The sequence below is a fragment of the Python bivittatus genome, unplaced genomic scaffold (assembly GCF_059951505.1).
Source record: "Python bivittatus isolate LINGU-HERP-01145 unplaced genomic scaffold, Pbiv_v1 ctg000020_np1212, whole genome shotgun sequence".
In the NCBI taxonomy this organism is placed as follows: Eukaryota; Metazoa; Chordata; class Lepidosauria; order Squamata; family Pythonidae; genus Python; species Python bivittatus.
The window spans coordinates 68140112-68161972 of NW_028277030.1; the positions used below are offsets into that span (position 1 = coordinate 68140112).

General features: G+C 38.1%; 1 protein-coding gene across 4 annotated transcripts in view; it reads left to right on the forward strand.

Moving 5' to 3' along the window:
* Window positions 1-21861, forward strand: part of LAMA2 (laminin subunit alpha 2) — a 426899-nt gene that overhangs the window by 270927 nt on the left and 134111 nt on the right. For all 4 annotated transcript variants that reach the window (XM_088140697.1, XM_088140685.1, XM_088140689.1 and 1 more), the window contains exons 20-24: window positions 1933-2039; window positions 6587-6767; window positions 15730-15866; window positions 20488-20724; window positions 21683-21826. In XM_088140697.1, the coding sequence (XP_087996823.1) occupies window positions 1933-2039; window positions 6587-6767; window positions 15730-15866; window positions 20488-20724; window positions 21683-21826 (806 nt within the window). The remainder of the gene's footprint in view (window positions 1-1932; window positions 2040-6586; window positions 6768-15729; window positions 15867-20487; window positions 20725-21682; window positions 21827-21861) is intronic.

A 21861-nucleotide genomic window follows, 5' to 3' on the forward strand; every position in this document is an offset into this window, starting at 1 on the left:
CTCAGGAGAAAATTAATACCAAAATATTTTCTGTATAATTTCAGCCACTTCTAGTTTCTTCACTTTTACTTTTTTAGTTTCTTGTGATGCAGATTTATTTGAATTAACTAGGAAAGAAAATGCCTTACATTTGGAGAAACAATAGTGAATTTATTTAATTTAAAAAGTTAGCATTCTCAAATCTGGGTTTGAATTACTACTCCTATCATACCTGTATGTTGCCTGGGCTGAAGTGAGTTTTAGTTTAAATCCTATGGAGGAACCCAAGTTGTTGAAAGTTGTTTTGGTTTATTGAATTGCTTTAGTGAATATTACCATATATACTCACGTATAAGCCTAATCGCGGATAAGTCAACTCTTGAATTTTGAACCAAAATACCATAAAAAATAAGCCATCCACCCCCAAAATTTTCATATATTTTAATTTTGACAATTGGCTTATCTTTGAGTAATCCTTGGATTATCCATTTTTCACGGTATTTTGGTTAAATGTACGTGTACTTTAAACAAGTATAACCATATATACTCATAGATAGGCCTATCCATGGATAAGCCAAACCCAATTATTGGGGTGCATTTTGGCACCTAAAATTCTCAAATTATTCATGAATCTATACAGTAAATGTGTTAGTTTATATCAGCTGAACTAAAATACAGTATGACTAATCATCTACATCCAGCCATGGATAATTATTTTATTTTTCATTACTTTGAATTTCATAAGAAAATTGGCCTATAAATAAATTACACATGATGTGTTCCACATCCTGATTCATTGGTAGATCAGTTTATCTATAGGGAAAAAAAACAACTTTCCAGTGCCAAAAGGGGCTTTTTTTTCCAGTTTTCAAATACCAGGTTTTTAAGGGGACAATATATTTCAGGTTCATCTTGTCAGACACTGTCTCTTATAATATGCACATGTAACATTTGGAACTAGATTTTACATGAAGCTAATAAGGAAGAACCTGATTCTGAGAACTAGATCTTTTCAAGGGACAAAAAATAAGGTGGAGAGGTCTTTAGTAAGCTCTCATATATGCTCCATTTAATACTTCTTTTTAAAAGCAACTGAAATATTTTACAGTTTTTTGAACTGAAGAAGAAATCCATAGGTCAGGCCAGTACAAATTGTGATCTGCCACCATGAATGTAGATGTAGTTCATCAGTGTTTCTCAACCTCAGCAACTTTAAGATGTGGGGACGTCTATTCCCAGAATTCCCCAGCCAGCATGATGGCTGGGGATTTCTGGGAGTTGAAGTCCACACATCTTAAAGTTGCTGAGATTGAGAAACATTGTATTGCACCTTGATTTTATTTGACAGTTCCTCTGTTCTTCTACTCTAATTCAGGAAGAAAAAAAGAAGCACATATGTTGGGCTGCCATAAATGCTGGTTGCTTTATTAAATTGGGTAAATCTCAAGTTGTATGAGGCCATCATAGGGTCTGAAACAAAGGAATCATTAATCTGTGTATAGATCAGATTATTGACTTAATTTTCTAGCTTTTTATAACGTGGAAGCTACCAGTAAATGAAGAATTGTGTCTTTATGGGTTAGTTCTGCTTCTTCAGCTTTTATAAGATGATAAATGGGAGAAAACAATTTTCCTCTTCATTCCCTTGCTAGGTATTCTAGAGTCTTTTAGTTGTATAAGAACTGTGGAGATTAGCTGGTTGACAGGCTGTAAATCATAAAGCAGGAATTGATTTGTAATTTATGGACATACCCTGCCCACGAAGTTGATCTTTTCTAGCCTTCTGTTCATTAGTGTAAGATAATTTAAAATGTTACAGGAGGTAGATGGCTTCTGCTTTATCAGTGTCATCTGTTGCAAAAGATTGCCAGCAAATGTTTATGTACAGTATAAGTATTTATGCTCTGTACGTTCATTATCATCTCATTCCAACCTGCTCTTGTCTGCCTCTAGCTTGCAGCTGCAATATCAATGGCTCATTTTCAGAGGTCTGTGACTCTAAGACTGGACAATGTCACTGCAAGCCCAATGTTCTGGGACGTCAGTGTAATGAGTGTAAGGTAAGACACCAGAAACTGATGCAGACTTAATTCTTCCGCTTCCCATCACTTCTGGAATAGAACTTTTTTTGTGTGCACATAAAATGCCGTAGGTAGTTTTAGACATACAACAAATTATGTTAAGTGACTTTCTTTTCAGTCTCAAAATCTTAGTCTTCATAATGTTTCTGGAACAATTCTATTTGCTAAATAGATTATATTATTTTTCTGGCACAAAATCTATCCATTTTTAGAATCTAAATCAAGCAAAATAAATATACATCATGATTATTTTATTTACACTTTCAAAAGGGTGAGGAGTAATTAGTTCATTAAAAATATTGACATAAGAGCTGACTTGTTTTTAAAACATTCAAATAGCTATACATACAGTTATCTTTTTTCTGTGGTGTGATAAAAACATCTTTTCTATTTTTTTTTCTCCCTGAGATGGAATACAATTTATCCATAAAGCACTATGATGGAGGGAAATGCTAACTATGCAATCCTATGTGTATTTCCTTTATAACAAAGGTCTTTCCACATATTGTAACTAACCATACAGACAGTGGTGAGCATCCCTGATTCTCCAGAAGTTGGCTTGTGTCATGAGTTAAAAGATATTTGCACTTTCAGCCCAACTGTACCATGGAGATGTCTGGGTGTATATATAAAATATATAATTTTTTATATATCTGTGTGTATAAATAAAATGTATGTACATAGCTTTACCTGATGCTATTAAGAAATATTTGCTGATTTTAGATTTTATACTATTGATACTATATAGAATGTATCATTTTATGAAATCTTCTTTTTGCAGATACATAAATAGATAATAAATAAGGAAATAAAATAAGGAATAACTCCAATGTCTTTCTGAATCCTGACAATACAGTGATGAGCACAAAGCTCATGAAGCTCTTAACATTAGATTAGTGATATGTTCCTTATAAATGAAGAGGCTTAGAACTCATGCATCTTGATCATAATGGTATACATACATACATACATACATACATACATACATACATACATACATATTTTTTTCTCGTGGTAACATAAATGCTTGAAACACATGGAACTGGACCTTGAAGCATTTCGAATGGAACATTGTAAAATAGCTAGAGCAAACAATTAACTATGTCCTGGAGCTAATAAACAGGTAATTAGTTTAGAGAGTAATTATGTAATTATAAAATTAGAGAGTAATTATAAAGCATGAGTGTTTGAGTATCAGTGTTTGTTTCTTCTAGGTATCTGTCCCCATCTCCTGTGGGGTTGTTTAAAATTGTACAGCTGGAAGTGTGAGGAGAAATCATCAGTGTTCCAGAACTTTTTTAAACAGCAAAATATGATTTACAGAATTCTTAAAAATGTTTGCCAAATAATTCTGCCAAAATGTTAGTGTTTGGGGGAAACCTCTTATTGTATATGATGTAAATGAAAAAAGATACCAAAATTTTATTGGATATAATTTGCTTGACTTTGTAAACAAAAATGAATGCTTGAAGTATAGAAAACATGCTATAATAGTAATATGATTTGCACTAATTTTACAAATCTTAATGCTTTGGTATTTCTTGCTTTTATTCTCACGTACCTACTGTTCTGTCACTTTTTGTACATTTGCTTCTTAACTTGTTTTCCTCCCCTCTTTCTCTTCAAAAGTCCACTTATTTTTGGGCTCCAGAAAAGCAGTTCTGCATTCCATGTGGCTGCAATCCAGTAGGATCCATGTCCTTGAACTGTGATGTGTCAGGGAGATGTATTTGTAAATCAGGATTTGCTGGTAAACGGTGTGAGCTGAGCAGGCAGGTGTATATCCGAAAAGGGAATCCATCAACCTCTCAACAAATGAAAGTGCCCCATCAGAGATGGGGCTCTCTCACTGCAAGTGGGTGTCCAAGGGGCGCTTTCAAGCCTGCTGCTTTGGTAATAAAACATGACGTCTTCCGCATGCATTGCATTTTGGCATGTGTTTGTGCTGGGAGGCACTACATTAACAACCTATCTAGAACACTGAAAAGAAAATCAGCATCCTGTCAACTTTCAGAACGAGGCTGAGAAAATTATAATGATAGAATGATAACCTTCTGGGAAAGGAGCATGAGAACGGAGTCCTCACACAAATGCTTAAGGAATTGCTTCTACAAACACATCGCAACAGTACATTTTAAACTAATACATAGCTAATTTCATTCATAAAATTAACACACAAAGGGGAAAAAAACCCTTATCTCAAGTAATCCTATATATATATATATATATATATATATATATATATATATATATATTTAAGTATGAATCAAGTCTATGCCACCTTTTGAGAAATTGGTCACATTATAACAAAATGGTTGCCACTTTACTATAACACAAATTGGTAAGACGCTCCCTGAAGAGTGCTTTAGAGCAGTGTGTCTCAACCTTGGTAACTTTAAGATGTGTGGACTTCAACCCAGGGCTGGGGAATTCTGAGAGTTGAAGTCCACACATTCTAAAGTTGCTAAGGTTGAGAAACACTGCTTTAAAGTCTTGATGTTCTTGTAAGTAAATTATGATAGAGACAAGTGCCTTGTTTTGCAGCTTGTCAACTTTCCATTTAACTTTACATTTTAATGTTAAAATATTATAGCAAAATTAAAGTGACGTGCGACAGGGAACCCAATGAGCAGTAAATGAATGCACTGTGTAATGCAATACATAGATAGAAGCAGATTCTTGGGATTCCCTTAGGCAACCATTGCTTCTGCCGACCTTTTGCTGCATGTAACATGCACAGACATGGTTGTTCCCTGACTGATGCATTTATGTGCTTTTCTGCATGATATTTTTTCAAGCACTTGCAGTGGTATTCAAAAGCATAGGGAGCTACAAACCAGAAATAACAACACATAGCAGGATCTGTGTTAAAAGATATATGGAACAAGTGTCTTTTACACAATTGGGCCACAATCCATTGAGCTATTTTATACCAAACCAAGAGCTTAAAGGTGCCCAGGAATTCCTTCATCTTGTGTTTTGAATGGGAGATCCCTCTGCATTTTCACAAATGGTGTTTGAAATTCTCCTCACTTCCCAAGATCATATGTGATAGGGGTGGTCCTGCTATCCTAGCTATAGTTCCAAAACTCCTTGGAGTTAATCGAAGCAGCTGAGCTTCTTTTTGAAGGTAGGGAGCCCTAATATTAAACAGAAGATGAAATTGATTAGATTATTTACTACCTTCATGTGAACACAGTGGATCAAACATAGCTTTAGTTAACAGATACAGTGGTGCTTAAAAGTTTGTGAATCCTTTTTAATTTTCAACATTTCTGCATAAATATGACCTAAAACATGATATGTTTTCCACACAGGTCCTAAAACTAGATAAAGAGAACCCAATTTAAAAAATAAATCAAAAACATTGTACTCGTTCATCAATTTATTGAGGAAAATGATCCAAAGCTATGTATTTGTGTGTAGGACAAAAGTATGTGAACCTATCGGATCATCAGTTCATTTGAAGGGGAAATTAGAGTCAGGTGGACTAGAATCTTGTGGCCCAGACAAGAATTTTATTCTAAAAGGGAATTTGTTTTCTTTTTTACAGCCTTTAAACAGGACTTCCTATTCATATACAACTATTTTTTTAAGACTGCATGCTGGCTGTGCCTAGCTTGACTGAGTTATTCTGAATGACTCTTGAGGGATTTCATCTTTGTTTGGTTTGTTTTTATCTCTTTTTTTGTGCCACCTTCTTCATCATGAGAAGAGATAAGAGGGTAACATAAGAGGATAAGAGCATTTAATCCTTAATTGCATCACGGAAGCTTTTCCTCTCTCTGCTCTCTGATAAATACAGCAATCATCCCAATATACAGAAGAGAAAAAATGTCTATAAAATGTGCATGTTTATTGTTTTAACCTGGCTTTATACCAGGAAGCAACCTCAGGCTTTACCTGGATGATTAGGAAGCCAAGCAGATCCGTAGTTTACTATATACCTTAATGATAGCTCTCTAGAAGGCAGAATAATGGTAGGATGCGTCCTGTGGACCGGTGCTACCTTTTCATGCTTTGACCAAGTCCTTGTAATGGTAGCTCAAGGAGCTACTGCAAACTCCGCTAAAGGCAATTTTTTTATATATGATGCAGGTATCTTTGTAAGATGTTTTTCTTATAACAGAAGCATTTAAAAAAAATAATAAAGGATGTGCTTTTGCATTGTGGTATTTAACAAAAATAAAGCAATGAGACTTCAAATAAATATTGGAGCTCATAAAATTCCAAATGGATTTATTTGTATTTCACATTTGGACATTTACAGATATATTTTAGGCTTAATGTATACAACTTTAAAACATATGAAATATGAACTTGTGTAATTTGATAGTGTCATTTGGCTATAAGCAGAAATGACAGTGTTTATCCACTCTAATTTATTTTGGTTCTCTACGTTAGAAAGAAGTGGAATCATTCCTCTCTCTCTTATATGTAGTTTTTCAACTCTGTGTGTTCCTCTCTCTTTTGTATTTCCTTGTTTTTATTTTTGCTAATTGATATCCCTGTCTCTACTGTGACAGTCTGGAACATTTGGGGTGCAGTCGTCAAGAGGATGTGTCCCTTGCAACTGTAATTCATTTGGATCAAAATCATTTGACTGTGATGTGACCGGACAGTGCCGCTGTCAACCAGGTGTTGGAGGAAAGAAATGTGACCGCTGTGCTCATGGATTTTATGGTTTTGAGGAAGGAGGATGCACCCGTATGTATATAACCAAGTTTCATTTAATAGCTAAGGAGTTTCTCCTTTTAATTTTGTGGGAAGGGAAGGGATGGTCTTCTAATGGAAAAAAAAAACTAAGTGCATTATTTTTACTATGGAGTTTAACTCTAAGCAAAATTGATTTTACATAGGACAATTTTTATTTTTATTTGAAGACTTGTACAAAGCATTTTCAAACATGCAAGACAGTCATAACATTTTTAAAAGTGCAGATAAAATCTCTGCAATTAAAGTAGATCACTATTAAGCAGACATCATATTCCTTGGGGCGAAATGGGGACCTAAGATGAAATAAACAATGGAAAGAGGTATACAGCAACTCTGTGCATAAGCTCCTGAGTCAGGTAGAATAGAAAGGATAACATAAAGCCTAAGCAAGCAATGATGATGTTGGACTCCCTTTGAAGAATTCAAATGTTGCAATTGCACTATTCACTGTAATATTCTTAACAGTATGCCATTCACTGAAATTATTTCCTTTGCTCAGCAGTTCATATGTCACTGTTACTAAAATTGCCTCACATCTTAGTATTATATGCAATTAAGTATTTACATTTTCTGACATCTACTGTAAAATAAAATAAAATCCACTTTATATTAGAATTATTATTTTAAAAATAGTTGTTGTATTCATACAGCTGTGACCTATACTGTTGATGTAAGATCCTGCTTTAGAACTAAGGATGCTGAAGGAATTAGATCGTAGGACATTGTAATATGAGCTACCTACAGCTGATGTTCAGATCAGAATGCAATCATCGGGGCTATGCACACTTCAAAACTGATTTGAAAGAAATGCTTCAAACCTCGCTCTATTGCACATGCAGCACTTCTTGGCTATTCATTAGCACAACAACCCTTTTTCCAGGCTACTTTAATGAAGAGCAAAAAGATTGAAAATAAAAAGGTTAAAAAAATAGGGCTTACTTTAGTGAATAGTAGAGAGGGGTTGTACTCTCATAAGGTTCAAAGAACTTCTTCCAAAAACGTTTTGGAGAATTATCAGACATATTAAATATCCTTTGATTTTCATGCTTATCTAAATTTGTGATATAGTTTTTAAGCTCTAAAAAATATCAGTGTATATTAAAATACTAACTTTATAATATTTATATTTGGAAATATGCATCTTTTAATTAAGGATGATAGATCCTTCTTTTATTAGACAAAGCACTAAAAATATATACATAGAAAAAATTGCAAGAATGAAATGAAGAAGAAGGGGAATGATTATATATTTAAAAAATCCCCTCACCCCTATGGGTGGTATGTATCTCCCTCAATCTCAGGTCCTCTACCAGAGGCCTGGGAGTTTGAGGGTTCTGCGCAGTATCTTAGCTGTTCCTAGCAGTGCACACTTCTGGACAGAGAGCTCTGATCTTGTCCCTGGGATCTGTTGGAGCCACTCTCCCAGTTTAGGAGTCATAGCCCCAAGTGCTCCTACCACCACTGGGACCACTTTGGCCTTTACTTTCCATGTCCTCTTGAGTTCCTCCTTTAGGCCCTGGTACTTCTCCAGCTTCTCATACTCTTTCTTCCTGATGCTGCTGCCACTTGGCACTGCTACATCTATCACCACTGCTCTCTTCTGGTCCTCGTCTACTGCCACAGTGTTTGGTTGATTGGCCAGTACTCGCCTGCCGTCTGTATCTGGAAGTCCCACAGGATCTTAGCCCAGTTATTCTCCACAACCTTCTGTGGCTCCCATCTGGACTTGGGAGGGTCTAGCCCATACACTGTGCAGATGTTCCTGTACACAATGCCAGCTATTTGGTTGTGTCGTTCAGTGTATGCTGTTCCTGCCTGCATCTTACATCCTGCCACTATGTGTTGGACTGTCTCTGAGGCCTCTCTGCACAGTCTGCACCTTGGGTCCTGTCTAGTGTGGTAGACCCCTGCTTCTATGGATCTGGTGCTTAGTGCCTGTTCTTGTGCTGCTATGATCAGGGCCTCAGTGCTGTCTTTTAGTCAAGCCTATTCCAGCCACTGGTAGGATTTCCCAAGGTCAGCCACTTCAGCTATCTGTTGATGGTACATCCCATGCAGGGGCTTATCTTGCCATGGTACTCCCTCCGCTTCAACTTCCTCCTGTGTCTGCTGCTGCCTTGGGCATTCTGTCAGCATCTCATCTTTGGGTGCCATTTTACTGATGTACTCCTGGATGCTCCGGGTTTCATCCAGGACAGTGGCTTCGACACTCACCAGACCCCGCCCACGCTCTTTCTGGCTGATGTACAGTCTCTGGATGTTGGACCTGGGGTGGAAACCTTGTACATTGTGAGGAGCTTCCGGGTCTTGACATTGGCAGCCTCCATGTCCCCCTTTGGCCAGCTCACTATACTGGCAGGGTATCTAATGACTGGCAGGGCGTACATATTGATGGCATGGATCTTGTTTTTCCCATTGAGCTGGCTCTTCAGGACCTGTTTTATCCTTCAATGTTGCTGTTTTCCTTGCCCCCTCATCATGGTTCCCATGCAACTGTAGGATACTTGTACTTGTACAGGTACTTGTAGCTGATCTGTATGTTTGCTATGTGGCCTATAATTCTACCCCATGAGTCTTAACTACCTTCCCTCTCTTTACTACCATGTGACCACACTTCTCCAGTCCAAATGACATCCCAATGTCCTCACTGTAGATCCATGTCAGGTGGATCAGCAAGTCAATGTCTCATTCACTCTTAGCATACAGCTTGATGTCATCCATGTTGAGAAAGTGGCTGATGGTAGTTCCACTCTTGAACTATAGATAGATAGATAGATAGATAGATAGATAGATAGATAGATAGATAGATAGATAATACAAATTTACCAAATCTTCTAAACTTACAAAAGAATTATTGTGAATCTAAATCACTTTCTTGAATATTTGATTCCATTCACAACTAAAAAAAAAATAATACAAATGGCATGCATTGGCTAAAAGAATGCAAAAATACATATGTCCTGGAACAATTCTTTTTAAAAAATAAATATATGGGAGAAAATATATTAAGCAAATGAGTATATTATGAAAAGTATATAGAAAAATTCAAGCATTAGAAGAAATTTGCATAAAATCCATAAATACTTTCCCGCTTTTAAAAAATGTACACAGTTGAGAAACTAAACCAAACAAAATCAGCTTGAGAAATGAATCTGACATATATCAGAATGAAACTGATCTGTGCATCTGTATTTACAGCACAATCCTATATGCTCAAACATATGTTATTTTCAGTGGTATTTATTTGCAAATATATATGCATGGAAATCTAGCTTTATTAAATGTAGAGCCTGGTTCTCTGCATGCCTACTTAGAATTAAATGAAATTGAATTAAGTGGAACTTTCTCTCACTTGTGTATACGATTGCAATCTAAATTAGACCTTGGCTGAACTTGCTTAGTACTCTAAAGTCTATCTCAAAATGTCAGACAGGGGTCCTCTTATTCAAATTGTTAGATGTGCAGGTTTTTTGTTGTAACACTGAGTTATAAGAATCCTGCTTCTGATTATACTGAAGTGTGACAGTAGCCTCAAGGCTATTCAGGGAGGACTTAGTTCAATCCTTCTGTTAACTAGTAAAGAAGCAAATATTGTTAGGCAGCTAAATGTGTTTTAAGATTTCTGCAGATTATATTCAGAGCCACGACTACTATTGGAGAGACCTTGTACAGGAAGAATGGACCTATATGTAAGATTCGCTGCATTCAGCGCTGGAAATAACCCTCATGAGACACGGACTTGAGCGAAAGCTAGTTTACTCAGGCGTAATGCACAGCGGTTACAGACAAAGCCAGGATTGGCTTGGTGCGGTTTCTTACAGTGTTTTATAGGGTTCCCCCCTTGATCCATAGTACCCCTGGGTTCCGCCCCTGCCTTGTCTGCTTGTCGTGAACTCCCTCCCCTCTCCTTAATGGCAGATTCAGTCAGGTTTCATTGTCCTCATGATTGTCATCTTTTGTCCATGTTGTCAGTGTGCTCGTGGGGCTTTTCTCATGCGGATGAAATGGGGTTTCTTAAGTTGGGTTCCAACTGGTCTCTGATTGCCTCCAGATTGTTGTGTTCCTGAAGTATTGTACTCAGCGTTGCCCGGGGTGTCTGGGGAGCCGCCTGCACTACAATGTTGCCAGTTTCAGTTTACTCTCAGCCATGAGTTAATTGCTGCCACCTGCCGGCAATTAACTTGCAGTTTGCCTTTTCCCTTCCCTGACCGCCTATGCCTGAGGCAGTGAAATTGACTAGCGGTGGTGAAACTGAACAGTGGCGCTGGCTATACTAGGCTGAATCTGACACTATAAAGGTGTGTTTATTGTCATGTAAATGTTCAGGCATGTCAGCGCTTGGTAATAATAAAGGTCATTTCTTGGATTCACTGAAGAGAAAAACATGAAATGAAAAATAAATGATCAATCTAGTATTAAAGATCTTAGCATAAAAGGAGATTGAACAAGCACACAGGGAGTGACCTCAGTGATTTGTCATTTTTGCAGCACTTGTAGGTCTGTGGAGCTGTGGGTTTGTTGGTTTTTTTTGGTTATGAAAAGTTTCTATAATCATTTGTCAGTGTTTGAATGACCATGCTTGATCCCTCTACCTTATTCTAAAACTCCATTTTTTTTCATACGATACAGTGATGGAAATAAATGATGCACTAATGGTTAATGTTTTCATCTTAAATTGTGCATCAGCATACAGAAGGAAGAACCATAGGTACAATAGGTATCACTGAATAAATGCAATGGACAAAAATGGCAGGATGCTAATAAGTTCTAACAGCAATATACAGTCCCGATCTTTTCCATTTTCTTTAATGGTGAACAGTATGTGCTTTTGAGAAACATTCTTTGGACTCTGACAAAGTTTTGTGGGGGGTTTTTTTATTTTTTTTATCCCACTTTTATTATTCTTATAAATAACTCAAGGTGGCGAACATACCTAATACTCCTTCCTCCTCCTATTTTCCCCACAACAACAAGCTTGTGAGATGAGTTGGACTGAGAGAGGGGGACTGGCCCAAAGTCACCCAGCCAGTTTTTCATGCCTAAGGCAGAACTAGAACTCCCAGTCTCCTAGTTTCTAGCCTGGTGCCTTAACCACTAGACCAAACTGACTCTTACACAGTTCACACAGAAGTCCTTGAGTGAATATGATTGTGTGTTCCTAGATATTCTGTATTTGGGGAGAAGAAATAGATCAAGCAATTGTGCTGTTTTTTAAACCCAGGCTCTTTATACTTCCTTTTTATACTACGTATATAGAGAGAAAACAAGATTTTCTGATAATTTTTTTTTTCTTGCAAGGTGATATTTTCTGTAAAAAATAAATAAAAATTAAAGCAAAATAATGAGCAGAACAAAAATGATGAATATGAGTTCCATACAGAAAGCTAAATATAGAAAACATATTGAGCTTAATGTAGAAATGTTCTTACACAAAAATTAACTCTATGCCAAGCTGTGTGCACAAGGATTATCTTTGCTTTCTCTGCCAAATTGTAATTTTCACTTTGAGAGAAAGTGGGCTTTAATGTCAGTCCTTCCCCAGCCTGTGGTAGCACTAACAATATGACTTGGAAATGACAACATCTGATCCTTCAGTATATTGTGTAGGTGTATAACACATGCCAGCTTAGATGCTAAGTATGGAAAATTTCCTCACTGCATTGATCGTGATTGTGCCTAGTAGAGGAGAATCTGTGGAGTCCTTGGTGCTCTCTGAGCTTGGTTGTTCGCTTGCAGACATTTCATTATCCAACTAGGTAACATAATCAATGCTAATGAGTGTAGGGTTTGCTCCCTGTTGATATACAGAAGCTTGCCCTGCCAGTATTGGTGGGGGTGTGGTTTTCTCTTTGGAAAGGGTATTGTTTTCTGCTTGATTGTTTACCTGGTATTAATCCCTGCTTATCTGGGTGTTGGCTGCTGGAGAGAAAGTGTTCTGGTCTTTTTGTTTCCTTCTTAGCTTTTTTATTGTCTCAGGTCCTCTGTCAGAGACCTGGGAGTTTGAGAGTTCTGTGCAGTATCTTAGCTGTTCCTAGCACTGCACTCTTCTGGACAGAGAGCTCAGATGTTGTTTCTGGGATCTGTTGGAGCCACTCTCCCAGCTTCAGAGTCTCAGCCCCAAGTGCCCCTACCACCACTGGGACCACTTTGGCCTTTACTTTCCACATCCTCTCCAGTTCCTCCTTCAGGCCCTGGTACCTCTCCAGCTTCTCATGCTCTTTCTTCCTGATGTTATTGTCACTTGGCACTGCTACATTTATCACCCTGCTCTCTTCTGGTTCTTGTCTACTGCCACAGTGTCTGTCTAGACCCCTGCTTCTATGGATCTGGTGCTTAGTGCCTGCTCTTGTGCTGCTATGATCAGTGCCTCAGTGCTGTCTTTTAGTCCAGCCTATTCCAGCCACTGGTAGGATTTCCCAAGGTCACCACCTCAGCTATCTGTTGATGGTACATCCCATGCAGGGGCTTGTCTTGCCATGGCACTTCCTCTGCTTGAACTTCCTTCTGTGTCTGCTGCTGCCTCAGGCATTCTGTCAGCAGGTCATCTTTAGGTGCCATCTTACTGGTGTACTCCTGGATGCTCTGGGTTTCATCCAGGACAGTGGCTTCGACACTCACCAGACCCCACCCATGCTCTTTCTGGATGGTGTACAGTCTCTGGATGTTGGACTTGGGGTGGAAACCTCGTATATTGTGAGTAGCTTCCGGGTCTTGACATTGGCAGCCTCTATGTCCCCTTTGGCCAGCTCACTATACTGGCAGGGTATCTGATGGCTGACAGAGCATACATATTGATGGTATGGATCTTCTTTTTCCCATTGAGCTGGGTCTTCAGAACCTGTCTTATCCTTTGGTGGTACTTAAATGTTGCTGTCTTCCTTGCCTCCTCTTCGTGGTTCCCATATGACTGTGGGACACCAAGGTACTCGTAGCTGGTCTGTATGTCTGCTGTGTGGCCCACTGATAGTTCCACCACATCAGTCTTAACTACCTTCCGGCCACACCTCTGTATATATTGTGTGTGTGCATGTGTGTATATTCTTATTTCTGTGTTGTGCAGTGGGCAGATTGGCATAGATATAACTTACAGATTACAATATCTAGCCATGTCAAGTGTGTGAAGTTTCTGCTGTTATTTGATGTAGAATTGAGTTTCTGGAGATTTGGTATTTATTGCTGTGACTGATGTGAAAGTCTGAAAGCCCTGAATCTAGTTTTTCTATCACTCATTGATGTATCCCTGGTTCTATCATAGCAAGAGAGAGAACCTTCATAGGAATCTTACTTTCATAGAGAAATCTACAGTTATATTAATGTCAATGGCCTTGACAAATATGCAATTGAGTTTAGACTACAGTAGGAATTCTCTATACAGGTGAAGGGCCCTCTAATCTGAGTTTACATGTGGAATTTCATTTTTAAAGTTAATTGGGTTTTCAGTCATGAAATTGTGCCTGACACCCCAATTTAGATAGATAAAAATTTTGGAGACCCATGATTCAATGTCTTTAAAAACACTGCAAAAACTTATATGGTTTAAGGGATGGAGAAAAGAGAGAACTGGATTAGCTCTGCAGAATTGGTGGACAATTTTAATATATTATCTGTCTGCTATTTTCCCTATCCTTCCTAAGAAGTTATTAATTTCCCAGTTTACACTCAATAACAAGACAAAAGTGTAATAAATACTGGACTGGTCCCAACCTAAGAGAATATTTCTGTTTTTTCAACATCAAACCAATTCTGTTGCAACTATTTAGAAATATTTCTTATTAACTATTGTGGGACTTATTTTTAAGTGTCAGCCTTACTATGCAGACCAGATGGGAAACACAACCAGATGAGCTAATTCTACTTTATTGAAAGGCTACATTAACAGAATCTTGCAGGTCTGACAGTACAATTCTCCCGCCGTCTCCTTTACACCTCAAGAAATTAGGAAGGGACTCTTTTAAGCCTCTTGCCCTGCCCACTATCCAGCTGCAGGCTGTGTCTCTTTTCTGACCATTCCCTAGGCAATATCTCTGGGCCTAGTCTCCCACGGTCTACCATTACACTAAGCACAAAGATACAGGTTTGCCATCTGCTTACTTGGCATATATTTAAAATAGAGCTATTATTCTCAATATTTCATGCATTAAAAGAAAAAGTGTAAATGAACAGCTAGAGTGCTAAGAGCAGCAGGCTTTATGTTCTCTTTATTTCTGAAAAGCTGTTGTTTGGAATAGGATCTGGATATCTATACAACTGTTGGGGGAGAAATGAGATAACCCTGGTTGAAGTTCATTCCATGGGGTTCATATATTCCTCAGTATGTGATTAACCAAGCCCATTAAGAGTATATAGAAATAATTGCTTAAGTTCCCAAAGGTATATTAGGGAAGTCACATGCTAAGATAGAAAGTCTGCTTCTCTAATGAGGAGGAGAAGAAAAGAAGGAAGTATCTTTCTGTAGGAAACTGGCTGAAGGAAAGAACCTAAGAGTCCTGCAGACAAGGAGGTTCTGAAGTAGTCCCTTACTCTCTGTGCCACAAATGCCCTTAATGAGGAGTAGGATAAAACTTATTAACTGTCAATGCTTCTGGAGCTGTATTTTGTATTGTTTATCTAGTGATAAACCTGCTTTTTTGTCCTACTTTGTTCTGGAACAGCATCATCCATGACTGTGGTATGTCACTCAGTTATTATTTCACTAGCCTGTGCTTTGATAAACCTTCATAGAGAATAGTATTTATTTATTTATATTTCAAATTTGGTCACCACCCATCTCACTAGGAAGTGACTCTGGGTGGTTTACAGTAAAAACAAAAATAAATATTAATTAAAATACAATAAAAATACAATAAAAATCATATGAGGAATCTGCTGAAAATTATTCTCTGCAATATATTAAGTAATGTATTCCATGTTTTAAAATACTTGTCTTTGTCTTTCTTAATCCTTTTCCATGAAGCTTGTGAATGTTCCCATCTTGGTAATAATTGTGATCCACACACCGGCCGTTGCATCTGTCCTCCCAATACTAAAGGAAACAGATGTGAAAAATGTGTACCAAATCACTGGGGTCATGATATTATCAGTGGGTGCAAGGTGAGTGGACGTCTATTTTCTCTATATGTATTTTCTTCTATTTCCAACATTCTAATGTTAGAAAGTTAAACCAAATAAAGTTTTATTCTGTGAATATATCCTTAAAGTTGTGTTTTTAACTACAGCTGGCTTAGTATGTACAGAAACTTCACATGTGCATGTATCATATTTCAGGTCTTACAGTTGAAAGCAAAAGAACATGTATGTTTACATTTGGACATAATTTATCCCTTTTCACAGAACTAAAACAAAGTGGAATGATGATAACTGAAACTTGTTTTTTTAAACAAAAGGAATTGTCTTTTCCATGACTATATTAATAATATTCCAAACATTTTAACAAAGTTAGGTGACCAGCTGTAAGCTCTCACATATTATATATTTTGTATTCAAACTAAAATATTTGTATTATGTAACTAAAATAGAATAATCTCTGGATATGCTATTTTGATCATTTCTACACTATTCTGAATTCCTTGGAGATAGATTGATATAAATGTGATAAAGAAAATAAATATGAAGGATCCTTTTATTGTGGACTTAACTTCCAAGTATTGTTTACCTTAAGCTACTGCTCATCAATACATTTATTGGCAGTGAACTGCACTGAGAGTGTCATATGGAAAGAAGTAATTCTTTATATCTGTCTTGCCCCAATCTGGATATGGTTCATTTTTGCTATGGGGCTTATATACAACTTGTACACTCTTGTTTTCATGTCCTTGCTGTTACAGTCAGAATCAGCTTCTTAAGAATGTACTGAAAAATAAAGTTTGTAATCATGACATGCTAAAACTGCTGTGCAAATGATTATTAATAGCAACAGAAAGGGGGTTAAGTCACCAAGAGAAGAGAATATGTGTAGCTCAGGGTTGAACTGTGGAGTCCTTGGGGTTCTCTGAGCTTGGTTGTTTTCTTGCAAACGTTTCATTACCTGGCTAGGTAACATCTTCAGTGCTAGAATGGAAATGGGAATGGGGTTAAGTTAGTTTACTGTTGCACTATGCAATATGTTGCCTGAATGCAAGCAATCAAATCTATTTCTATGGTTGTTAATCCAGTTAATTAAAGAGAGAAATTTATTTTCTTTTGGGACTGTAAAGCTCCTCTTACGAAACCTCTGTCTTTCTTCGGTGCACCGATCACCAAGCTTCTGCAAAGCAGCTTAATGGGGGTGAAGACCTCTTTCAGTTCTGGGATCTCTCATATCCCTCCTTGCCTTGTCTATTATCTGAGTGCATTAGTATGGCAGCTGCTATGGCACTCTCTAAATTAATAATTATCTGTCAGCCAAGTCTCCCCTTTTAACGTGTTGCAACTCATTTCTCCAAAGCAAGGTGCAAGTGCCCCCTCTCTGTCTGAGCTTTTAGTGGAGCCAATTTCAGAGTCTCTCATAACTTACAGGCAAGGGAATATTGCATGAAGCTGCCTCCTTGCAAAGCAAATATTACAGCTGATTGTAATTTACTCTGCATATGGTGAACAATTTGCTCACAAGGTGTTATCTTCTGGCATTGTGCAGTGTGCAGGCTTCCTGCTTCTTAGCGTGCACAAGAGCTGCCAATTCTTAACGGATTGTTGTCCAGGCTCCATGCAAGCCCGCATTTGGGTTGCCATAACCTGAACCCATGGAGCTGCCTCAGAGTCTACTTTTTACCACTTGGACTTCCAGCATGAAGGGGATGTTGACATGAAATGTAGAGTTTAAAGGGTTTTTCCCCCCCAAAAAAACCCCACACAGCTCCTACTTCTTTGGTTTCAGCAAGGTTCCCATGCTTGTTCTTCCAGCTTTGCCTAAAAAAATTCCTATGAAGCAACTATTCTGACTGAATTCGCTGTGCTCATGCTGCAATATATAGGGTTATAATGTGAATATAATATTAAGGCTATCCAGGACTTTGAATTTGATCTTTGCAGCTGCTAGACAATCCCAGGAATGACATAGTTGTTTTAAGGGGTTGCAGACAGGCACTACATTCATGTCCCCATGCGTTCCAAAGCATCTTTTGAAAATTGAAGCCAAAGCACTCCACAGACTTACACAATATAGCTATAGAAACATGAATGGGCATGTAATCTTCTTTGTGGATATCTGTGAGCCCAGATAGCATTTTGCTGATTTCTGGATATTTTTATCATTATTTATTTACATTATGTATACATATAATGATATAAATATTTATATCCTAATTTATAAATCCATCATCTACTGCAATTTAATAATTTGCATGTTCAAAACTCAAAGTAACCCAGGGGAAGATTTTAAATTAATTTGAAACTTGCTCCATATTCAGTCCTGCAGACATGTCTCAGTTCTACTCTTTTGTGTTCAGCACTGATATGAGAAAAGTATCTTTATTATAGCTTGAAATTAAGGTTTAGTACACAAACACTGAGCTACTTACAGTATTAGCTTTTCTGATAATTTAAAAAAGGATTCCAGGTTAAAAGAAAATCTTCTGGATTTGCATATTCATTATTTCTCTGATATGATGAGTAAATCTATTCCATGTTTAATGTTTAATCTGCTGGTAGAATTCTGCAGTCCTCATTTTACCATTGAGCATCCTGCAGTATTGTTTTCCATCTCAATTTATCAGTAATCCTGTTTTTAACTCAGATTTGTTCAACATTTTCTGTGCCTTATGAACTGTAATTAAACCATCCTGTTCTAACATCGTGCCACATAGTTAAAGAGTTTACAGTACCGCTGGCTGAATGCTCCTGCAGTATTGCACAATTCTGAGACCATCAGTACAGCAATGCTATGCCCAGTGCTTTAGCAGAACAACAGCAAAACGATGTCAGACAAGGCTGGACAGGGAGGGAAGGAGGTGTGCCTGCATCAGTCTGACTGACCTCATCCCCTAATACAGTATACACCTAATCTTGCTTCTAACTGAATGAATGGGAAAATATAATAGATTTTATACCTTCTGGCTGTTGTTGAATGCTTTCAGTCCAATGCAGCTAAGGACAGTTTAAACCTTTCTCACTCAAGAGCTGGTGATGAGATGAAGGCAACATCAGGAGAATGGAGAATAAGAATCTTGCCAGGGCGTGTTTGTGCTGTGGTTAGGTGAAAGTGGGGAAAAGCTCTGTCGAGGTGAAGTCTAATTCTGTGATCAAGAGTCCCCTTGCAACAGCAATGCAAGCACAAAATACTGTCCACTCAGATTCTATTTTACATGCCTCAACAATGAGGCCAGACAATGCTGCTACCCCCATAGAAAGTAACATAGAGCAGTTTCAGAGTAGCAGCTGGTTGGTTCCCTGCAGTCCATTCCATTCCCACCCTACATCACCATCAGTCACTCTCCCGAATAGCTAACTTTTCCCCATAGGTTCATTTGGTTGACATTGGTTTCTCTTTAACAAGTGAAGAAGCAAGAGGGTTTATCCAATGGGTTTGTTGAGTCACATCAGTGGCAACAGTGCTTTTTGCTCTGCAAAAAGTGTCTTTCAAAAAGCTGGCAAAAGTTCCCTATTAACAAAGTTCAAAACGCTTTTTGAAGAACTGCTGTGGGATTGCTGAAAGAGCTGGTGGCATTTTCTGATCAGATTTTTTGCAGAGTTTTACCAACAACCATTGAATGGCCTTAGATTAAAATTAGCATGCTTTCAGGTTAAATTAATGCAGGTAGGGTACTTGGGAAAATCGAAAGTTCTTATTGTTTGTAAAGGAAGTTGTTCTCAAATGACAAATGCAACTGATGCATTATATTCAACAGAAAACACGGCTCTTTCTGTATAATGTTACTTTTTTTTTTAACCAGTGGAAATGTCAGTCTCCTAGTAGACTCACATTCAGTCTTACATGAGGTAATTCCCATCTCCAAATTCAGTAAACAAACAAAAAATAGGCTGTCAACTGAGGTGTCTGGTCTTCCTCATACCACAGCCAAAATGGTCTTGGAGGCAAAGAAGCCAGTTACCTGATTAAAAGGGCAGGCCCAGAGCACATCTACCTAGCCATTTGGAGGTCAGCTGTTCATCAGCCTCCAAAGTCTCCTCTTCCATGAGCCCTAGAAAGTCTGCATTTGAGGTCTTTTACAGAGTAGGACAGAAAACACTACTTTTATGTTGAAATGTCTTAGATCAGCATTACCAGAGCTAGTGATGAGACGGAGGCTACATTATGAAGAGATGTCTTCAGGAAATGGCTAGAGGGGCATCTTTGTGACATGACAAGCAGGACATACAGATGAGCCATTAGAGAGAATAGCCTACTCATTGCTGTTCACATACTCAGTTTCACACCCAAACATATGACCTGAACAGGCCAATATTTCACAACATTCTGAAGTAATATCCATTCTACTGATAGATGGCCACAGTTGAATACAACTCACAGATCTTTCACTCTGGGACTCAGAGGCAGTATCACATCCAGGTCACCCAGTATTCAGCTGCTTTACTTAAACACAATTCAAGCAATAAAATGTATGAAAAATGAAATCGGTGTCTGCAAATGTTTACCTGCTGACATAAATACATTGATAATTATCAGTGATCATTGCAGTCATTTTTGAATACACTGTTGTTCTTTGGTTAAAACTGAAATCCTTAAAATGTTTCCCTCTCTAAAACAAACAAACTAACTCCAATTTTTTTGCTCTAGGCCTGTGACTGCAGTGTAGCTGGATCCCTCAGCTTCCAGTGTAACCCTGATACTGGCTGCTGTTTCTGTCGTCCGGAATTCTCTGGAGATAAATGCACTGAATGCAGGCTAGGCTATCGGAGTTACCCACAATGCATTGCCTGTGAATGCCTGCTGGCGGGGACTGAGCCACAGACTTGCGATTTAGAAATGGAAAAGTGTTCATGTGCTGATCGTACAGGACAGTGCACCTGTAAAGTAAGAAGAGGGGGCTTTTACTCCTCTCTCTCTCTCTCTCTCTCTCTCTCTATGTGTGTGTGTGTGTTTAATGTCTCCTTGTAGTACTTTCCCTTTATATCAATCAGCAGCTTAATCTAAATGACAGAAGTGTCTTTCTGCTAACCAGACACTCACAACCTGACATGTAAGCGTCATTTATCTCCGTAATTCTTAAATCCAAGGAAGTGGCAGCATCAATCCTTGCTGATCTGAAAAAAAGCTAAGGAGAGTTGGACCTAGTTAATATTTGGAAGGGAGACCATCACAAAATTCCTGGGGTTTAGGCTAGACTGGGAAACCAGTCAACAGGAAACCATTTACCTATCAGTGCCAAAGGAAACTATATGAACAGCTCTGTGGAGTTACCAGATACTAAGGTTGGCTCATAGAGGATTTTATCTTTAAATAATCATGACATTATAGTTCGGCTTTCCCCAGCGTGGTGCTGTCCAAATATTCAGTAATGAAACAGCCATCATTTTGCGCTCAAGTTCTGTTGAATTGTTATGTTGTCTTATCTGGAAGCAATGCAAAGCATCCTTTCAGCAGCCTTCAGAAATATTCTGTCCATGCACTGAGGAGCATTCTTACTCTATGTATCCTGGCGCTGATGCTTATAGGAAACTACTCTGGAGTTTAGCCATTGCAAACTAGGTTTCACATTAAGATTCAGTCAGAACCCAGGTCTCATGCTTCTGGGTTCCCCCTGATCAAGTAGAAAATAGCAGGCAACTAAAAAATGTTTTAAAAATGATATGGTCTTGAATGTGGTAGCCACTGAGCTTTATTCTGCAAAAGGCATCATATCACCACATATCTTCCTCTTGCTAGTTGTGGAGTTTAAGCGTCTTATTGGATAAATTTAGGCTCCAGATCAGAATGTTAAAGAAAATTAGGATTGTCTCTAAAGCTTTCTCTTCTTCTTTTCTGATAATAGGCAAACGTGGAAGGCATCAACTGTGACAGGTGCAAACCTGGCCGATTTGGACTCTCTGCCAGAAACCCACTTGGCTGCAACAGCTGCTACTGCTTTGGCCTGACATCAGAGTGCAGTGAGGCAAAGGGACTGGTCCGTGTGTGGGTGAGTACAAGACTGCTGAGCCATGTAATGCGATA